This window comes from Trachinotus anak, unplaced genomic scaffold (assembly GCF_046630095.1).
Source record: "Trachinotus anak isolate AG129_WGS33_773 ecotype Australia unplaced genomic scaffold, CSIRO_AGI_Tana_v1 ptg000028l, whole genome shotgun sequence".
Lineage (NCBI taxonomy): Eukaryota > Metazoa > Chordata > Actinopteri > Carangiformes > Carangidae > Trachinotus > Trachinotus anak.
Genome location: NW_027273879.1, coordinates 15,765,650 through 15,784,333, shown reverse-complemented (window position 1 = coordinate 15,784,333; position 18,684 = coordinate 15,765,650). Strand labels below are relative to the sequence as shown.

General features: G+C 39.7%; 2 protein-coding genes across 3 annotated transcripts in view; one reads left to right on the top strand and one right to left on the bottom strand.

The window, feature by feature from the left end:
• Nucleotides 1-372: 372 nt before the first annotated feature.
• On the bottom strand, nt 373-4,746 carry LOC139611108 (stomatin-like protein 2, mitochondrial). The gene is made up of 10 exons (XM_071465440.1): nt 4,587-4,746; nt 3,865-4,017; nt 3,334-3,433; nt 3,121-3,179; nt 2,883-2,984; nt 2,637-2,771; nt 2,318-2,462; nt 2,035-2,114; nt 1,807-1,935; nt 373-1,673 (listed from the first exon to the last, which is right to left on the bottom strand). The coding sequence occupies exons 1-10, from the start codon at nt 4,629-4,631 to the stop codon at nt 1,563-1,565; spliced, it is 1,059 nt and encodes a 352-aa protein (XP_071321541.1). The 5' UTR covers nt 4,632-4,746; the 3' UTR covers nt 373-1,562.
• Nucleotides 4,747-5,945: 1,199 nt separating this feature from the next.
• Nucleotides 5,946-18,684, top strand: part of LOC139611106 (protein unc-13 homolog B-like) — a 67,489-nt gene continuing 54,750 nt past the window's right edge. Inside the window, exons 1-2 of one of the 2 annotated variants that reach the window (XM_071465437.1) lie at nt 5,946-6,390; nt 13,823-13,852. In XM_071465437.1, coding sequence (XP_071321538.1) covers nt 6,369-6,390; nt 13,823-13,852 — 52 coding nt within the window. In that variant the 5' untranslated portion in view covers nt 5,946-6,368. The remainder of the gene's footprint in view (nt 6,391-13,822; nt 13,853-18,684) is intronic. The other variant, XM_071465438.1, reaches the window with a different exon arrangement.

Sequence of the window (18,684 nt, the reverse complement as noted above, 5' to 3'; positions counted from 1 at the left end):
CCAGCTGCTTGCATGAATATAAGCTATTATACCTCTGATATTTAAATGGAGGATAAACAAAATATGCCAATGTCACTGGAGAACTATCAATATTTGTGGAAATTGCTAAGCAATTAAGTACAATGAAAACTTAATTACACGCCTTAGATAATCATGTTAGGCAAAGCAGAGGGCTAAATCCACAACCCACAAAGAAGAGGGAGGAAGAAAAGATGTGTCACTCTGTCAATGTTTAAAGAAACCAAAAACTCATTCAAGAAAAATCTAAAGCATATCGTTTTGTTTTGTTAAATACAGAATTAGTCAATTCTATGTGAAATCCGTCCAATCTCTACTGAAAAAAATTGAATGAAACACACACCTAGTTAACTGATTTAACAACTTTCATTTTATTATGCTGGGAGTTTTCTGCATAACATTTTCCACACATTACATTTGAAGAAGTCCAGTAGTTTCTCATGAGTCGTTTCACATCATCTTCTTCTAACATTATATGTATATATATATATATATATATATATATTTTTTTTTAACAAGTGCTTCATAACATCCCTCTCCACCTAATCCTAAACCCTCTAGTGAAATCTCTCCACTTTGTGAGTCTCATATGACAAATACTCAGATGTGCCAGTTTCATTTTGCATTATGTTCCATGAACCTGTTGTAAGTATGAAAGAAACCTATGAAATGACAAAAAAGCTTTGCAGAGAACCTGGACATTCAATAAATATTGCCCATAAGACATAAGAGGTGAATTTAACTATGAAGAGAACAGAAACATTTTTCCTAGGGTTGACTTTGTATCCTAACTAATCATCGATAAGGAATTATTTCTGAATAATTTCACTCCATCGACTATTTCTAAAGAAAATATTGGTTTAGCTTTTTCAGGGATGTGATGCTTTAATCAAACACAGGCCAAATTGTGAAGGAACTACACTTTCAACTACAATTCCCACCATTCTGAGGCATCCAGCCAGACATCAAATGTAGCAACTCAAAGGTGCTGGTCCCAAAGACGCTGGAAGCAGTTAAAGAATTATCACTGATTTCTGTAAACAAGCCATAACAAGCAAAAACAGATGGTTCACCTGAGCTGACTGTGATTGCCGCATTAATATTAATGAACCCACAGAACCTGAAAAGAGTTGTTTGGGCCAGACCTGGAGGACGGGTCGCAAAGAGGTAAAAACATTAAACATGATCAAATGTTTTACCAGAATTCTGTAGTAGTACGGTTCTATTTAAAACCTTTAAAGTCACTGCTATGAGTATATTTGGCTGGGGGCTGGTGTTTATTTCCCAATCTGACAAGAACTGAACATAAACAATAGTCGGTGAAGATTACAAATCCTCCTACAAAAGATGTGGTTTTCCATGGACTCCAAGGCAAGACACTGGAAGAGTTTAAAAAGTTGGCAGTTTTTCTTCTCATTCTGTCAGTAGACGGTGTGTGAAGTTCAGTCACGTAGCGATGCCTTAGAGCCCTCGACAACTGAAACATAAACTGCGTCTTCTGGTTCGGTGTCATTTACTGCTTTGAGTTCATTTTGACTCGTCTGCTACTGAGTTGATGGTGATTGTTTCTGAAGCTCCTCGCTCTTCTCCTCCACCGCCCCTGCTGCGGCAACTCCTGGGCTCGTCTTTGCCAACGTGTTGTAAATGGTCATGGCCTGAGGAGCAGGAAAATGGCGGCGCTCGTTATTGTTATGTTCGATGACCACAAAGGCAACACACATACCTCATCTGTATATATTCAAGGACATTCTATTAAAGTTAACTCAATAATAGTGCACGTATAGATACCTGTGTGACCATTCCACTAATGTCACCAGTGTTAGAGGGCAGAAGGATGGTGTTGGACTCTTTGGCGAGCTTCGAGAAAGCAGACACGTACTGCTCGGCCACACTTAGTGAGGCTGCTGCATTTCCATTCTGTACAACGCACGAAAAACGTCATCAAAAATGTACCAAAAAAATCTCTCTTACAAATAAGACTGTGACCATGGTTAAAAAACAAAAACTACTATTCACCTGTTCAGTCAGAGCATCTGACAACAGACGGATGGCCTTGGCTTTTGCCTCAGCTTTGGCCAAGACAGCTTGGGCCTCACCTGCAAGGAACCCAGTCAATTGATTAGCATCATATAACTTGAGTAATCATCTGCAATGTGTCAGTAGTATTTTTAGCTGTACAACCTGAACCTAAAACCTCAGTGAGAGCAACAAATATGGAAGAAAACAAGAGCCATCCCTTCAAGCACAGTAACAGCATACAAACCACAGAGAACTAAATTGGGTAACTAAATGGACCTACCAGCCGCTTTATTGATCTGCTCTGCTTTTTCTCCCTCTGAGGCCAGGATCTGAGCTTGTTTACAACCCTCAGCGACATTAATGGCCGCTTCCCTTGTCCCCTCAGACTCCAGCACTGTGGCTCTCTTTTTACGCTCAGCCTCCACCTAAACAGAGTGAATAAAAGTCTGTGATTGATAGGTCTCTCTAGCTTCACCAATAACATGTTGAATTTCAGAGTGGCTTTAGTCTCAGCCAGCAAATGAAACCCAAACAAAATAGAGACCAAAGTTCCTTTGATCTGTTTCCATTCTTTCACAGAGTCAGCATATTAACCTCACCTGCATCTGCATGGATTCTTTGACACGAGGTGGAACATGTATATCTTTGATTTCATAACGGAGGCAACGAATTCCCCACTCATCTGAAGCCTGGTTGATGGAGTGGACAATGTTGGAATTGAGGGACTCCCTTTCCTTGAAAAAAAAAACATAGATAAAATAAATTGTAAAAATCCCCACCACTCATTCTATTTCAAGAATACAGTAATGCAGCCAATATGAGACACTACAGTAGTCTGTCATTACCCTGAACACTTTGTCCAGTGTGAGTTTGCCCAGTTCTGAACGCATGGTGGTCTGTGCCAGCTGTGTGACAGCATATTCTGGATCCTCAACACCATAACTGGCCTGGGAACAAAGAGTAGTGATTGAGAGATTAAGATAAATACATTTATATCACTATTATCAGAGTATAACATAACAACAGAGTGGACAAGGACAATATTTCCTCTGTATAAAGCAGTTGTAATTTTTGCAAGCATACCTTAAAAGGGTCTAGGATCCTTAAGTAAAGAACTCCATCAATCTGTAGTGTGACATTATCTGTAAAAACACAGAAGTTCTCACTTTTATTAAATGTTGTCCCTCAGGCTGAACCGTATATTCATCAAGAAAATGATGGATTATTCCCACAGAGAAATTGCCTTCACACTCATCCTCCCATGAGTTATGAAAACAGAAGTATTGAGCTACTTACCTAGAGATACTGCAGACTGCTCTGGGACATCAATCACAATCTCTTTGAGACTTTGCACATAGCGAATTCGGTCAAGTAAGGGTATGAGGAAATTTAAACCCTAGAACAGGACAAAGGTAACATTTATTTAAATAATACAATAACCAAACCTTTGTACAAAAACTCAGCATAAATGAAATTCTGTCAAAAGGTAGAAAAATTGTGATTCTAAGAAGTAAATATTGTATCAATAGATGTTTCTATTATTTTTGTATTTAATTCATATCAATGAGAAGAGGCTAAATGACAGAATCACCTCTACATGTAATGCAATACAGTTCAACAGCACCACAGAACCTCTATAAAACAGATTATATCATCATCTTCATGAAAGAGGATTTATAACAGAACTGTTGGATTAGACTGCAATAATTTTAGCTAGGTGTACCTCATAAAACTGACAACTGAGAGTGTATTATTTTTTTTTTACAAGAATGCCTTCTGTTTATCCTGTATTTGGATTTGGAATTTATTAAAAACAATGGATGATACCGGCTCCAAGATCCGGTGAAAGCGACCCATCCTCTCCACCACCCAGGCTTCCTGTTGAGGCACAAACAGGACCACGGTGTTCATGGGCAGGCTGGATGCCCATCGCTGCTGAGCCGGTGTAACCCACAACCTTGGTGCAGTTCGCTGGGTTTGCTACAGAGACACACAATTATGAGAAAATGTGATCAGATTTACAGAACTTCAGCTTGATGAATAAATTCCTACATAATGAATTAATCTGTTGTTAAGACATGGTTTTCATGCCCAAGCCCCGGCTGCAAAGATTATGTCACTTGTGTAAAACAAGATAAGGTTGCAACTAACTATTATTTTCATTACTGATTAATCTATCAATGATTCTTTATTGGACAAAGGCCACGGTTTGTCCGAGCAACAGCCTGAAAATCCAAAGATATTCAGGAAAATCTACGTCAAAAGTATTGTGCCGTTTCTTACTTTCAGTTTAGCTGATTTGCTCAATGTGGTTTTTTTTCTTTTAATTTACACTGTGTACGTTTCCCTACAACTGTATATACTGTGCACAGGTAAACGGTGTAAAGTTTTAACATAGTCTAATTTTGTTTACTTCATACGGATGTGCATGATACATCCACCAGGATGAAGAGTGACATTTCGTGGATTATTAACACACGGATACACAATGAATGACACCAACTTACTGGCTAAAGAGCCGTAGATGACATAATAACATTTTAAGTTACCTGCAGAAGAGCTCCGCCGGCTCGACTCAGCGTCCGTAGCATCATTCAGATACAGGGAAGTGACTGTAAGAATAAGATTCACCTTCTTCAACTGGACTCTTTGCAAACTCTGCACTCATGTGAGTGACCCTTGCCGATCAGGAAATGAAAGTTACATCATTGGTGCAACACCGAAAAACCCCCCGAGCAACAAGAACCGAACAGCTAACGTTCCTCTCGTTCAATAACAGCATGTACTGCTACTACACTGCCATGTGGGAATCATGTATAAATAACCAGGACGTTTATGTTTCATGCAAACTTCATGATACAATCCACACCAAGATTTAGACTAATAATTTGGATACTACGTAAAATAGTTGCAGAGGTAGCAGAAGTTGTAGTAGTACAAACCATTACAAGCTGTAGCTTTCAAATTTCCTGAACCCAATGGAAAACACATCACAAAGACATAGAAAGCCTTAAAGTCAAAATATTACAAATATGAAAACACTGAATGTAATATTACAGACAGAAAAAAAAGTACAAAAAAACACATTTATTTAGCGAATTTTGCAAGGCCCCATAAATTTAATAGAAGTTTTTTAATGATTATTATTATTATAATTTTCGAGGAAATTCATGATAAGAACAGTAAACAGTTCTTGACAGTTGGCATGGAAAGACCCTTATCCTTATGGTTTACTTGGGCACATAATATTTTTGAGGAAGTATTACTAGAGGTTGCATTGTGCAGACCACAGAAATAAATAAATAACCATCTATGTGGCTTTGAAATACACATTGTTATTTAAGCTTGTGCCTCATTTACTCAAAACATTGGTCCGACGTAATGACTCACTAAATACACAGGTTGGTGCTGTTGGTTTCGTTTTAGCTGCAGCTGTTGTCCCCCCCCCCCCCCCCCAGAGAAAAACCACACTCATATTTAAACACTGTACCTCTAACCTTACTGTTGTTTAAGGGCCCTTGGTTAATGTCATGGCTGTTCAGAGGACAATTGTGTGTCATCCTAATTAAAATAACAATAAACTATTTAAAATAACTATAAACTGAGGAAAAAAATGAATAAATAAAGAACTGAGAAACTAAGAAATCAGTGATCTAGTAGCCTGTTGCAGATCTGTTGCAGATCAAACATGAATAATCAAAAGCAATAAAATTGTACATTAGTCACCATTTACATAGTAGGAGGACATAATAGGATTTTGGCTGAAAAAGCACATGTTTACATTTTAATATAGGAGACTAATTATAAAGCCACAAGTAAAATAAAAATAGCAAAAATAACATTTATTAAAAAAAAAAAACAAAAACACGAAACAACTCCAAATTCCACTCAAACAAAAAGTTATTGGGTGTTTAGTCTAACTACGATCTGTCTGCGTCACCTGTTTCCTCCGCCAACCTGTCCCTCTCAGCGATTGGTCAGATTGGTTCAAGAAGGCCCGCCCTTCAGCGCAGTACTGCATTTTAATTGGACACATCAAACGTCAGTGACAGGTGGCTCGCCCCCGCCTGTCCCCTGTGTCGCTGCCCTCAGGTTGTCGGTCAGTCTGGAAACCTGTGATGAGAGTTATAATAATGGCGCGGCCGCGGCGGGGGGCTGCCGCTGTGTGCCCGAGTCCAGCATCAGAAAACCACCTGTAAACACCGACGAGGAGCTTATCAGCGTTTGACTAAAGTCATTTATCGGACGTTATCATGTAACCGGACGGAGTAAATCTCCGCTGAGAGCCTGCTTTACAAACTGTGTGAAACTATTGCTGGAAGCGCTTTGCCATGTCGTTACTGTGTGTCAGAGGTAAGTTTTCCGCTTTTTAAAAAAAATGTCTTTACGAGGTTTTAAACGACATTAAGCGATAATTTTACACATCAAACTTCAGTTTGTGGGATTCAACCTGATAATGCCAATGAAATCTTACAGAACGAGTTTTCCAGCAGCGGGCACCCCCTCCTCCTCAGGCAGGGACAAGAATAGAAAAGTAGCCAACCAGTACATCTGTCCTGATTTTACGTTTTTAACAACCCACACTGTTCATAAGGATAGTGAAAAACAAGAGACATACGCCCACATTAGTTTGTTTCCCTAACTAGGATATTGGTGTGATGCACCGACATCACACCAGCTGTTTTAGCCTAACAGAGCCACCATCTGCTGGTTTGTATTGACTTTGAGATATCACAAAAATATGAACAAATATTAACCATGGGCATAATTTAAAGTCACTTTAGGGGGATCCGAGTTCAAAATTAGATTGAAAAAGATAGATAATCAATCTATAATATGTAAAAAGGGATGTTTGTTTTGTTAGATAATTTGGATTTGGATTATTAACCAAACCACTTGTAGAGTAGGCCTACTCTCAGTACCATGATACAGGTGCTGGGCCCCTCTTGGGACCATCTTAAGGTTATTTGGGATCCTGGCTGTTAAATTAAGTTGATGTCTTCCTTTGAGGCTTTTGCTATCCCCTCTCGGTTATCTTTCCAACATTGTTGGCGTATAGGTAGATCTTTTTATCATACAGATGTCCACTTTGGAATAATATGTTTATTTTTGTTATTTGTATATGGACAACTTGTGTATTCTCTCTTCTAGAAATGTAAATAAGATAAAAATAAAATGACACAAATGTAAATCTTTTAGGGGCCCAAATGATAACAACGATATAATAGTAGAATTTAAAGGACTACAGCACCTTCCAAACCAAGGTTACAGTCACGGACACATTTAAAGGCTAAAACTATACTTCAACATGAGACTGATTTAACACACACTCACACACACACACAATGTTGAAGAATCCCTCTCTGCTCTAGCATCCTTTAAAGCAGCAAAGCACATTACGCAATACCCAATTCTGTGACCACAAGACCAATGTCCAGCAATTTGGTCCAATGCTGCCAGGAGGGAAAAGAGAAAAAAACATGATTCAAGCTCAGAACAGAGCTTCAGGCATGTCTTGGTAAGACCGAAAGACTTGGGTAAAAAAAAAAATTTGGGCACAAGATGATGATCGATTCTTTGGTACGTGATACTGAAAATTGAGCAAGAAATAGGATAACGAGAGGAATTTTTTTGTGCAGTTATGTGAAGTATGGGAAGCACATATCCCTCCAGTTGTGTTCTCCCTGATAGATTAAAAAACACACACATGAAAATATTGTAGCACTTTCAAGATTAAAATACTCTTTCAAAGACATAAGATTTCAGGCATTATTTTAAATGAATAAGGCGTGTGCTCATTTATCCAAGAAAGTCCAGTACTGTAACATGATAACAGTCATACCTGTAAGTCCCATCTCTGTTCTATTGCCCACTTACCACTGGTAGCTTGATTACCATCTGTCAAATTGATGGAGTCCTTTACAGAAATGATGCGTGAAATATCATCAAGCACTTGGGTCAGAAAGTGAACTTTCAACTTTTGTTGGTCAGAGGAGTTTGGATCAAAGTGGATTTCAAGTTGAAACTGCAACTAAAGAGTTCACAACTTTTTTTGTTGCCTAGTTGTTTGAGACATTGCATGTTTTCTTGCTCTCTACTATATTATTGTCGCTAGTATAATCTTACCTGCAGGCAGTAACCACCAGATGAACATAAGCTGCAGATTGTGTCCAGATTAGACGATGCCCTTCCTAAGTATCCTGAAAGTTTCTGAACACTGCAGTTTCTGGCAGACAGGATTTACATGCAGCACTAAACACAGTCTTGGACTGATGTATCCGGTTGTGTCTGATTATTGTTACCTGAATGTCAAAAGCACCAAGATGTATTTTATTCTGCCTGGCATATATGACTGAAATACAGAAGGTTTTTTTGCCCCAACCTCTCTTTCAAAGTTAAGTAAATTTCTTGATGGAAAAAAAGTGACGATTTCAGGCATCCTGCGTCATCACAGATACACCAAATTCTGTTCAAATATCCTTCAGATCCCTCCACCCGTACCTGATTACACAATCAAGTAAACGCCTTCTGTCATGATCTTTAAGTCTCTTTAATACCTTTCCAAATATTATCAGAGTCACTGCTGAGGAGTGACTGTCACGTCCCTCATCTTTGCGTTTCGCATAGACAGAGCAGGAACCTTAGTATCCTAGAGGTATTCTGCTCAGTCATGTTGCCTCTGGGTTGTGTGTCTGTGTCTATATAGTCCTTCTGCCTGTGTTTCTGATTTCTGAATGTTCAGGTTGCTTTGTGCAGCAAACATTTGGCAGTAGTTGTGTCTAGGCCTGCAAAACCTAACCAGCCCTTACACTGCTTGAAGCTAGGTTTAATTGATAAGCTTTCTGGTTACAGGTGGCCAGGTAGCTTAACTATCAGAAAATTGGAGAAAAAAAAAACTAATCTATTATTAAAAAAAAACAGGTGTTTGACTAGTCAATTTGCCAAATTTTTTAATCGGCTTATCATTGCTGCTTTAAAGTTTACATTTAGTGGTGTATTGCCACTGCTCCTGAAACTTTATATGACTAATGTTATATTTTGTAAAAATATAACACATTTTTTGTGACCGTAAAGGAGGTGCTCTTTATATGAAGCTATAGGCGTGATGCCCCCACTATCAGACCTAATGGGAAACCTTGGTTTATAGATGAAAGTTATATGAGGCCTGACTGTACATCAGCCCATCCACACGTGGCACAAAAATCACTCCAGATATACTGTTAAATTTAGATTTTTAAACAATTCCAGATCATCACGTCATCACTATCATCACATCACAAAAAGAAACCGGTGATGAGCGTCTTCTTGGCAGCGGGAAGCAGAACAACTTTTGGACGCATTAAATGGAAGAAAATTAGTTTAAACCTGTCGTCTCTTTCTAAAATAAAAAAACAAAAACAAAAAAAACAAAAATCAAGGTATTTTTCTCTAAAATCCTAGCTGGGGACGAGAAAAGTTCCGGGCAGGGAAAATCTTGCAACGAGGCAAGTCATTTTTGTCTCACTGAATCCAGAAAGTTCATCCCAATGGCTCTGGCAGTCAAGAGTCCACTATCCAGCTCACACACTGTCCATTTATTGATTAGCGTTATGGTAAATGGAAACTGCTAGGAGTTATGCAGCCCATAGATAAAAGAGAAAAGGGTCCTTGTGCCGGGGTTGTGTGATTAGCGGATGTTGTGACTCATCCCCTGATAGCACAGCTTGGCAATGTTGCTTATTGATTGCTAGTCGAGAAGCTTCATCTCCATGGCGATGTCTTTACACAACAGCTAAGTGGTTGCCCTTACAAGTGGACATTTGGGGGGAGACTCCTGCTGTGGATCAGGGCAGGGCTGAGTGGACACATGGCTCACATGGATCTCAGGATGCTGAAAGTTCTGGAAGCGTAAAGATACTGTTTCAGACACGTGATGACTGTAGCGACAGGACAAGAGAATGGTAGTCACTGCTTGGTACAAACAGATCTTGTTTGGTTTCTTTGGTTTTCCTGACTCCGGAAGAGCTAATACAAACTACCAGGAGGAAGCTGTTGTGGGAATGGTTGGGCTTGGTCTTAATAGACTCATATGGTTTCCTGCAAGTTTATGAGGGAAGTGGTTGTGGACAGGGTTGATGGCAGTATCTCCTTTGCTGTCCATCAGCCAGTGTGCAGTGCTTTAAAGGGAGGGAAGCTGACAGACTATAATCTGCTCAGACTGACCAGTGTCCTGGAGGTTGTTGTTGCAATATGAAGAGGCAGAGAATAACCCAACTGTGCTGGAGGGTGCTGACGTATGCAGGACAGCAATTAAAGCAATTACATTTTGTAAATGGGAGTTAGATTTGTGTAACATTATATAAATGTTTGCCAAGTGACTAATGTATTTGGCTGATGTTATCAGACTAAAGCAGGAAAGCAGAAAATACCTGAGAAGCAGAAGCAGACTTTGTCTTGTTGTGTCTTTTTGTCCTGGATTAACTTTCCGTTGATCAACCAATTAATCAACTCATTGTTTCAGCACTAATTATCAGTGAGAAGCTGCATCACATGTAATTGTTTGGTGCAGGTGAAGAGACTTCACACCTCCGACATTGGTACCGCGGTTTTACTGCCAGCTGAACAGTGACGCTACAGCATGTTGACCTTGTTTCATGCATCATCGCGCCTTTTGTGTGCTGACTCTTCTGTTGACACGTGGTCAAATTTGTTTAACTTTTACTCAATCGAAAACGTGGCACAACTGCACTGACACCATTTGTCTGGAGCCTGCTTGGTTGGTGTTGGCTCTGCAGCGGCACGAGTAGGCTGAGGAGGTATTACAAGAAAATCATTTTTTGACTTAGGATGAGAAATGGAGGCCGCGCGGGACAAAAAATTGTAGAAATGCAGGCAGAGTGGTTGAGTGTAGCGGGCGGCAGAGTAGTGGAATTATGAGAGGAAGAGGCAGAGTGGACAGAGAGAGCGCTTAGAGATTGTGGCAGTAATCCCCTGACCATCTGTTGCTCTCTCTCTCTCTCTCTCTCTCTCTCTCTCTCTCTCTCTCTCTCTCTCTCTCTCTCTCTCTCTCTCTCTCTCTCTCTCTCTCTCTCTCTCTCTCTCTCTCTCTGGCTCCACCTGATCAAATCCAACAGCCAGCACAAACCGGAAGTGCACCACTGCCTGCAGCAGTAGCAGCTTTGGGTGTCACTTCCTGTTCCTACTCTCCTGCTTTCCTCCTGACCTCCTGATTTCTTTTAATATTCACACTTCATTTCCATTCACTTTTTGCAAAGGGCTCTATCGTTTGATCACTAGCTTTTAGTCGTGTCAGCATTTTGAACAGGGCATGTTTTATGCAAAAAAAAAAAAGATGAGCGCACCTCATTTGCACGTTGCTTTTAACAACATGAATACAGGTGAATTCATTATAGTAACTTTTGAGCTTAACAATCCAGCCTGGACAATCTGTCTATCTGTGTTGTAATTTATTGTATCAAATTGGTACCACATGATTATTAATCCAACAAGTAGCTGGTGAATCAATTACTCAAGCTGCAGAAAAATCATTGGCAACTATTTTGATCATGGTGTGCGTCCCTTTTGAAAAGCTTTACAAAGAAGTAATTCTTATTAGTATTGACATCTTACAGTGCTGTGATCGGAGTGTGTTCAGTCCAGATTTCTTTATATATGGGTCATAGTTTGAAATATCAGAGCAAAGACATCTCCGGATTCTGGGCTATTTTGCGCAGTGCAACCTAACAACAAAGGAATAAACAGTTATGAGGAATTTTGCACTGTCAGCATTCTAACAATCACAGTAGACCTTTTTATGATACTGTGTAAGGTTTCTTTATATATTCTGGCCTGCAGGTGGATTGTATGTTATTATTTAAGTGACTCCACAGTATGTCTGATCCAGTTAACCTTGCAGACATTTAGACTTATCATAGTAGAAAAAGCACACGTTATTAATAACAATTATTAACAAAGCCTCTTGTCTGTTGTCTTAGTAAGTGTACCAGTAAGCCATGAACTGAGTTGCAGGCATGTTGAGAAGAAAGTAAGCACACTGGGGGAAAAAAGGGAACACCAGTTGGTTGATTCTGCATCCAGCCCTGCCAGAGCTAAATGGCCTCTAAAGCCATGGAGGGCCCAGGACAGAGAATGATAAGCATCAGTTTCCACAATAATGGCCCCCTGGTTTATTGCCCTGTGCTCTGTGTGTCACAGCCCTAAATAACATCATGTAAATTAGGACATAAGGCCACTGTGCCAGCTCATTTACGCCACTGACAAAGAGATAGGCCCATGGCTGGAAAGGCTTAATGGAAAGCCAAAAAAAAAAAAAAAAACAACACATTTCTGGTTTCTCTCCACATTTCCACTGCTCCCTTTCCACTTCGCACTGAGAACAGGAAGCACTTTGATGACGAGTGAAGTTTGTTATCCTCCTAGTGATAACAAAGTTCCCATTTCCCCCATTGTTATCCTAAAACACAACACTGGAAAAATCTCTTTGGGTTTTCTGAGTACCTTAAATTTGATGTTGGTTTGTAGCTAAAATTGTAACATGCAGTGCATGGAACTGCATTTTTCACTCTAAAGGGAAAACAAATAAATATGTGCCACTCCCACATAGTTGTTTTAATGTGCGCAGAGACAGGACGGGGGATGCTGCATGAAAATATGAAAGTGTCATTTGTGCCTCCATCATCCCGCCCTACCCATCTGCCATCAGAGGCTCCAGAGGTTTAGTGGGTTACATGCCTGAGCACATAACTCTGCCACAGCAATCACAATTAATCCCCTCCAAAGCGCTTCACAATCCTATAAACGTTATTGTATAGATGCATCGCGGGGCTAAAGATGGTGGGTCTAAAAATAAACCAAAATACACCAGCATGCCCCCCCCACCCACCCACCCTTAAATAATTGCTTTGAGGTTTTAGGAAATGGCTGCTGTTGCCAGACATTTTGCTTTTTTTTGGGGGGGGGGGGGGTATTTTAATACCCATCTGCCCCGGTCCACTTTTGCCATTGTTTTTTGTGGGTTTGTTTCACAGCTGTTGTGTTTTGTGATACAGCTGTCCAGGCTTATGCTTCTTGATTATATTAAAGTTGGTATTCTGGAAGAAAATGTATCTGTCAGCTCTGACAAAACGTAGGTGTCCGTCAGTCAGTTATTCTCCACTTGTATTATTTTATTTTATTTTTTCTCAATCACAGATGTTCCAATATACAGATTATGTTTTTCATAAGTATTTTGAACACCCCTGAGCAGTCATGTGTATAACTATTAACTTATATATATATATATATGCTCTAGCAAAGTTTATTATTGTTCGAAGCATTTGTTAAAGAATGGATTGTGTAGCAGGAGATCACATAAGGATTAGTTCCTCAGCTGTAGTTGTTATGGAACAGGAAAAAAAATGGAAATTACGTAATTCGTTTGATAATGTGTGTTTTTTATTTACCCAGTGAGCCATGGTGACGCATGAATTCAGCAAAAACATCTGTGTTTTTTTTGTTTTTTTTTTGTCTTCTAATAACATTTTGACCCAAAGCTGCCCACCAAAACAAACAGCTCATCTATTTTAATCGAGCAAGTATTGTTGCTGTTGCAGGCCGCTGTTGTTCAGATGTCACGAGTCATCTGTTCATGGCTCACTTCTCTGCATATCAATGAATTTGTCAGGCTTCAGTAATATGAGATCCTGTCCATTTTTCATTACTCATGTCTGGACATGTTTGCGTTTCTGACTTGTTTTCCTCCCCAAGAATAACAACAAATGCTAATGGTTGCTTTTTGTTTTCACAGTGAAGAAAGCCAAGCTCCAAGGACCTCCAGGTGAGTACCTGTGTAGTCAGAACTCTTTTACATTTCATGAACTTCACCTGTGTTTGTTCAGTCTGATCATACACTCCAGATGTTTCACATTTTAAACCCTTTCTTTTCAACATATGAATGACATAATCTACAACAACCTCACCCAGTGTGAAGCTGTGGGAAAATCCCAAACAACTTAATGCTAATTTTCTATTTGCAGTTGTTTTTGGAAATATGCCACACACACACACACACACACACACACACACACACACACACACACACACACACACACACTCATCTTCTCATGTAGGTTAATCACTCAGATTCTGGCAAGTCACTGAAAGCTAGGTTTGATCTTGCATTATGTAATCCTGGGTCCTTCCACACCAAGCCGTGCACAGGTGAACTCAGATCGGTGGCTGCTAAGTCCAAATCCCATCCCCGCGCTCTCCACCTAAGCAAATCCCTGTAGTGTTCAGCCTCACGCCTACCTTTAAGCCCTGTGACGTTCCTGTCAAAGGCAGGCATCAGCACTGATGACAGACTGACAGTCAGCCGGTGACTTTGTACTCTCATTCTCAGTCCCTGACTGACCTCTGTGAAGTCAATTATCCAGCAGGTACATCTACATTTGTTTAGTGTGTGTTATTCTTAGTCCCTCCCCCTTCATGTTTGGGGGAACGTAATGATTTTGTGAGGCGTCTGCATAGTGTCACAAGCAGCTCTGCTGCACTGAGATATTGGTTTTAAGTTGTGAGTGTATGCTGGCTGTGTTCCATCCTCTCTTCCTCTGGGCCACTCCACATGTGGCACCTGCCCCAGAGCAAACATCATGGATAATTCAGTTAAGCCTGTTGTCACCCTGAGGCGAAATTTAAACTTCAGTCACTTTTCTGTGCTACAGGGCCAAGAGGGATTTGTCAGACACAATCCTGCAAGAGATTTGAACACCAAAGGTGATGTTGATACTGTAAATGATATCATCTCTAGACAAATGAGAAAAAAATGTTCTTATTAATACTGTGAGATTCATTGGGGCGCCCCAGTGGCTCACATGGTTAAGTGAAGAGGCTCTGGTTCGAGTCTGACCCGAGGTCATTTGTTCCGTGTCATACCCTCTCTCTCCCCAACTTTCCTCTCGCTCTCTCTCACTGCAGCTATGATAAAGGCCCAAAAAAACTTGAAAAAGAGAAAATGCTGTGAGGGTGATATTGTAGCCTTATTAGTCGCAACTTGCGTAATCTTTCAAGAATCTGTCATCGTGCAAAAATCTCCTCTTCAAAACATAAAGCATTGTGCTAAATCAGCTCAGAACACCTGGTCAGCTTAACTAACTCAGAGGGAGCTAAATGAGGGAAGGAAATATAGGATCAAATAATGATACAGTAATCATCAATTCCTGTTTCTCTTTTGTTTGACGAGAGCATGATTTTGGAATACTTTTTTTTCATAGATTTTTTTTTAGACTTTAGACTTAATTATACATAACCCTGTTACTCTCCAGTTGTTCATGTTCCTACATACAGTCTCACAGCTCACTGCCTTATTATGCTGCAAATACGAGCAATATGTGCATCAAAGCTGCACATTCTATTGTGTAGATCAGCAGTAAATCTTCTGTTTACTGATAGGAAAGACATGTTGAGATCAGATTTCCTGCATATTATGTTATTTTTTGGCCTTTATGCCACTTATGTACTTCCTATTCTTGTGGGAACTCTTGGAAGTACCAGGCCCTTTGTCTGTTTATTCAGGTTTAGGGAATGAAGTAGTTAACATGTCATGGCTTTTTATTAATCCTCGTGATAACCCTAACTTGCTCTGCAAAGGAAGACGTGTGACTTCTTGGAAGAACCCTCAAAGTTTACATAAGGCTGGTCTGGGATGTGTGTTTGCGCTGTGCTTTCACCACACCTTCAGATGGGTAGCTGGTAGGCCTTACTCTGGAGGCCGTGCATGAAGTTGTTTCTGGAGAACACCGATCATGGAGAACTGAGGGTGACCTTGGATGGGCCAGTGGCCAGCTGTCTTACTTTCCACTGATTGCCACAGGAAACTGGGGCTTGATAAGGGCTGTGTGTTCCCGGATTTGTGTGTGTGTGTGTGTGTGTGTGTGTGTGTGTGTGTGTGTGTGTGTGTGTGTGTGTGTGTGTGTGTGTGTGTGTGTGTGTGTTGAGTCTCTGCATGTACGCCTGTACACAAATTGTTGTATTTTTAAGTATTTTGATTTTAAGTACTATGCTAAGATGCTCAGTATACACATCCAAGTCACATGATATTCAGCCTAGAACTGCACAGGTAGAGACTTCTCATGAGGTGGTCCCATCGATGGTGAAAAAGTCCTCCAATAGATTTATGTCTCCTGATGCATGCAACATTGATGAGTGGTCTGAATTTAAAATGTCAGCTTTCCAACTGCCTGCGTTTCCCTGACTAATTCATTGAAAAACTCATCATCAATCAATAATGGATGAAGACACCAGGGGCTCAGGGTGAGCGGGTGGTTCACAGGCAGGGACAGTGAGTACTGCCTTAAAACACTGAAAGGACAAGATGACTGCATGTTCCCACAATCCACTTCATCTGATTCCCCCACTGACAGGTGTACTTGGTGTGCTTTCACTTTGTCACTGTGTGTGTATGTGTGTGTGCATAATGGAGAGAGAGTGCGTGAGTATGTGTACACATCGTGTGTTGTTAAGACTTATAACTTGTTAGGACCAGTTCTCCGTGCGTAGGGGAAGATCCTACAAAATTAAAGTTGAAGTGTCTAAGATTTTACAGTTTCACTTCAGATTACGTACAAACTTATTTCCTGTGGATTTACATATATTGCATGTTCGAGTGTGCTGCTTGACCAATATACAGGCAGGGATGATATTATCAGTTGCTGTTGTCTTATCATAGATGTATGAGTACATACTGTACTGTATATAGTTTTTGGCAAAAATGAAAAGAAGTTGCTGGGCTAGGACATTAGGCAGTTTTATAGGTTGCTTAATTTAACTCAAATACATTTATAAGTTATTATTTTGTAATGACTTAATTTTAAGTGAAGTTTCCTGTTTAAAAAATTATTTTATTCTATTTTATCAGTTAAAGCATGACTGATAACTGCATTTCTGTACTGCAATTCCTTGTGGTATATATTACTCATGGACCAATTCCTTGGTAGATATATACACTAATATATAAGATAATATTGGCCTCTCTCTCTCTATATATATATATCAGCCTGGCTGGTTTAATCTAGCTTTAGTGTAAATGTTATGTGTATCTTATGTTTTAAAAAAGAAATCGGCCAGTATCATTCTATTTCGATTATTCTCAAACACTGGTGCTGGTATTGGCCTGCACATAATTTGTGTTTTTCCAGGCAGTTATTGCTGCTTCCTCCTCAACAGTGCAGATTGTATCAGCCGTATAGTGGACAGCGCCTGCTGTACAAGGCCCACAACCACTAAGTGGCTCTTATCTAATCCAACATCCTCTTCCCTTATCTCATCTATTCTATTCATGGGAGGCGACCCAAGTGTGGCACAAAGCATGGACTATCTAATTAGGGGAAAGCTTGAGCATCCCCCAGGCTCCTTTATAATAATACCTGTGTTTTGTCGCTAATGTTCTCTAGAGACACTAATTAGGTCTGTGTCTTGTCACTCATGGTACTTGTAGGATGGATGATGCTTTCAGATCACTGGGTGTTTTTTGTTTTGCGGCCTCATTTAATCCTAATGTTTATTTACGTTGTGTGCCAGTGGAATGTTGTAAAAATCCACCTGTGTCAACTGTTTACTGTCTCATTGTGTCAAGAGTTGTGTTTACTTATCTGGCTGCCGTGTTAGAGGCTATGTGCAGAGTAAATGTTTCAATATGTTGCTGCAGTAACCAGGAAAATCTTTGTTTAGAGCAGTCAGGTGATCAGTCTACAAAGCAACAGCTGATGCTTTGCTTTTATTTCCCATACAGCAAAAAGTGGGCTCTGTGTGTGTGAATGCATGAGCCAACACTCCTTGCCCTGTAGAGTCTTGGGTATGACAGTGCCGTGTCAAGACAGGGTATTAATACTAGCATAATTTGTGTATTGTAATCCTAAAATCATAATGCATATTATTATTATTATTATTGTTATTATTATTATTATTATTATTATTATTATTATTATTTTCTTATATATAACATGGGTATTTGAAAGCAGTTTTATTCCGTTGTTTGTCTTTTTCAATCAATGAAAGGATTTGACCTATGGAAACTGGCAAATTAATTAATAATGTTGCACCCCTGGTGATTTTACTCATTGTAATGTTTTGAGTAATGATGGTGCCATGGTAGATTATGATGTATGCAAATAGGTTTCAAATGGATCCATTTACCAGTAGAAACCTCTGCAATACTGTGACTGATATTTGAAGAAAAAAAAAAAAAAAAAAAAATCATTTATAGGCCTTACTGACAACAAAATTTTATGTAGACCTTGCTAAAACCAATGCAGTCTTATATAGGAGGGCAACAAATGAAGACTAAAACTAAAGGTTCTGTTAAAACCTTAACTTCATGGTGATTTTGGAGGCTGTAGATTTTTTTAATTGTATTGAATTATATCAAGAGGATCAGTTATCTCCTATGGTTATCTCTCCCAAAGAGGATACAATTAAATTGATCTCCTCCTCCTGGCAGCTCATTTTTCCACGTGGGCACCAGTGCTATAGTTTTTCCAAGAGGACTGTCAAAACAGTTTAGTTCAGCAGTTTGTTATTGTAAAAGAAGTGATGCCCTTACACTTTATTTTATTCGTAACTGAATTACTAATTGTGTTTGCAGTGCAGCATACAATCACATTTTGCAATGTC

Excerpts from the sequence above, each read along its gene's own strand:
- LOC139611108 (XM_071465440.1), bottom strand. The coding sequence starts at position 4,631 with ATGATGCTACGGACGCTGAGTCGAGCCGGCGGAGCTCTTCTGCAG. Across the intron at positions 3,180-3,333 it reads GCAGTCTGCAGTATCTCTAG|ATAATGTCACACTACAGATT; the intron begins GTAAGTAGCTCA and ends GTGTTTTTACAG. Across the intron at positions 2,772-2,882 it reads CACTGGACAAAGTGTTCAGG|GAAAGGGAGTCCCTCAATTC; the intron begins GTAATGACAGAC and ends TTTTTTTTCAAG.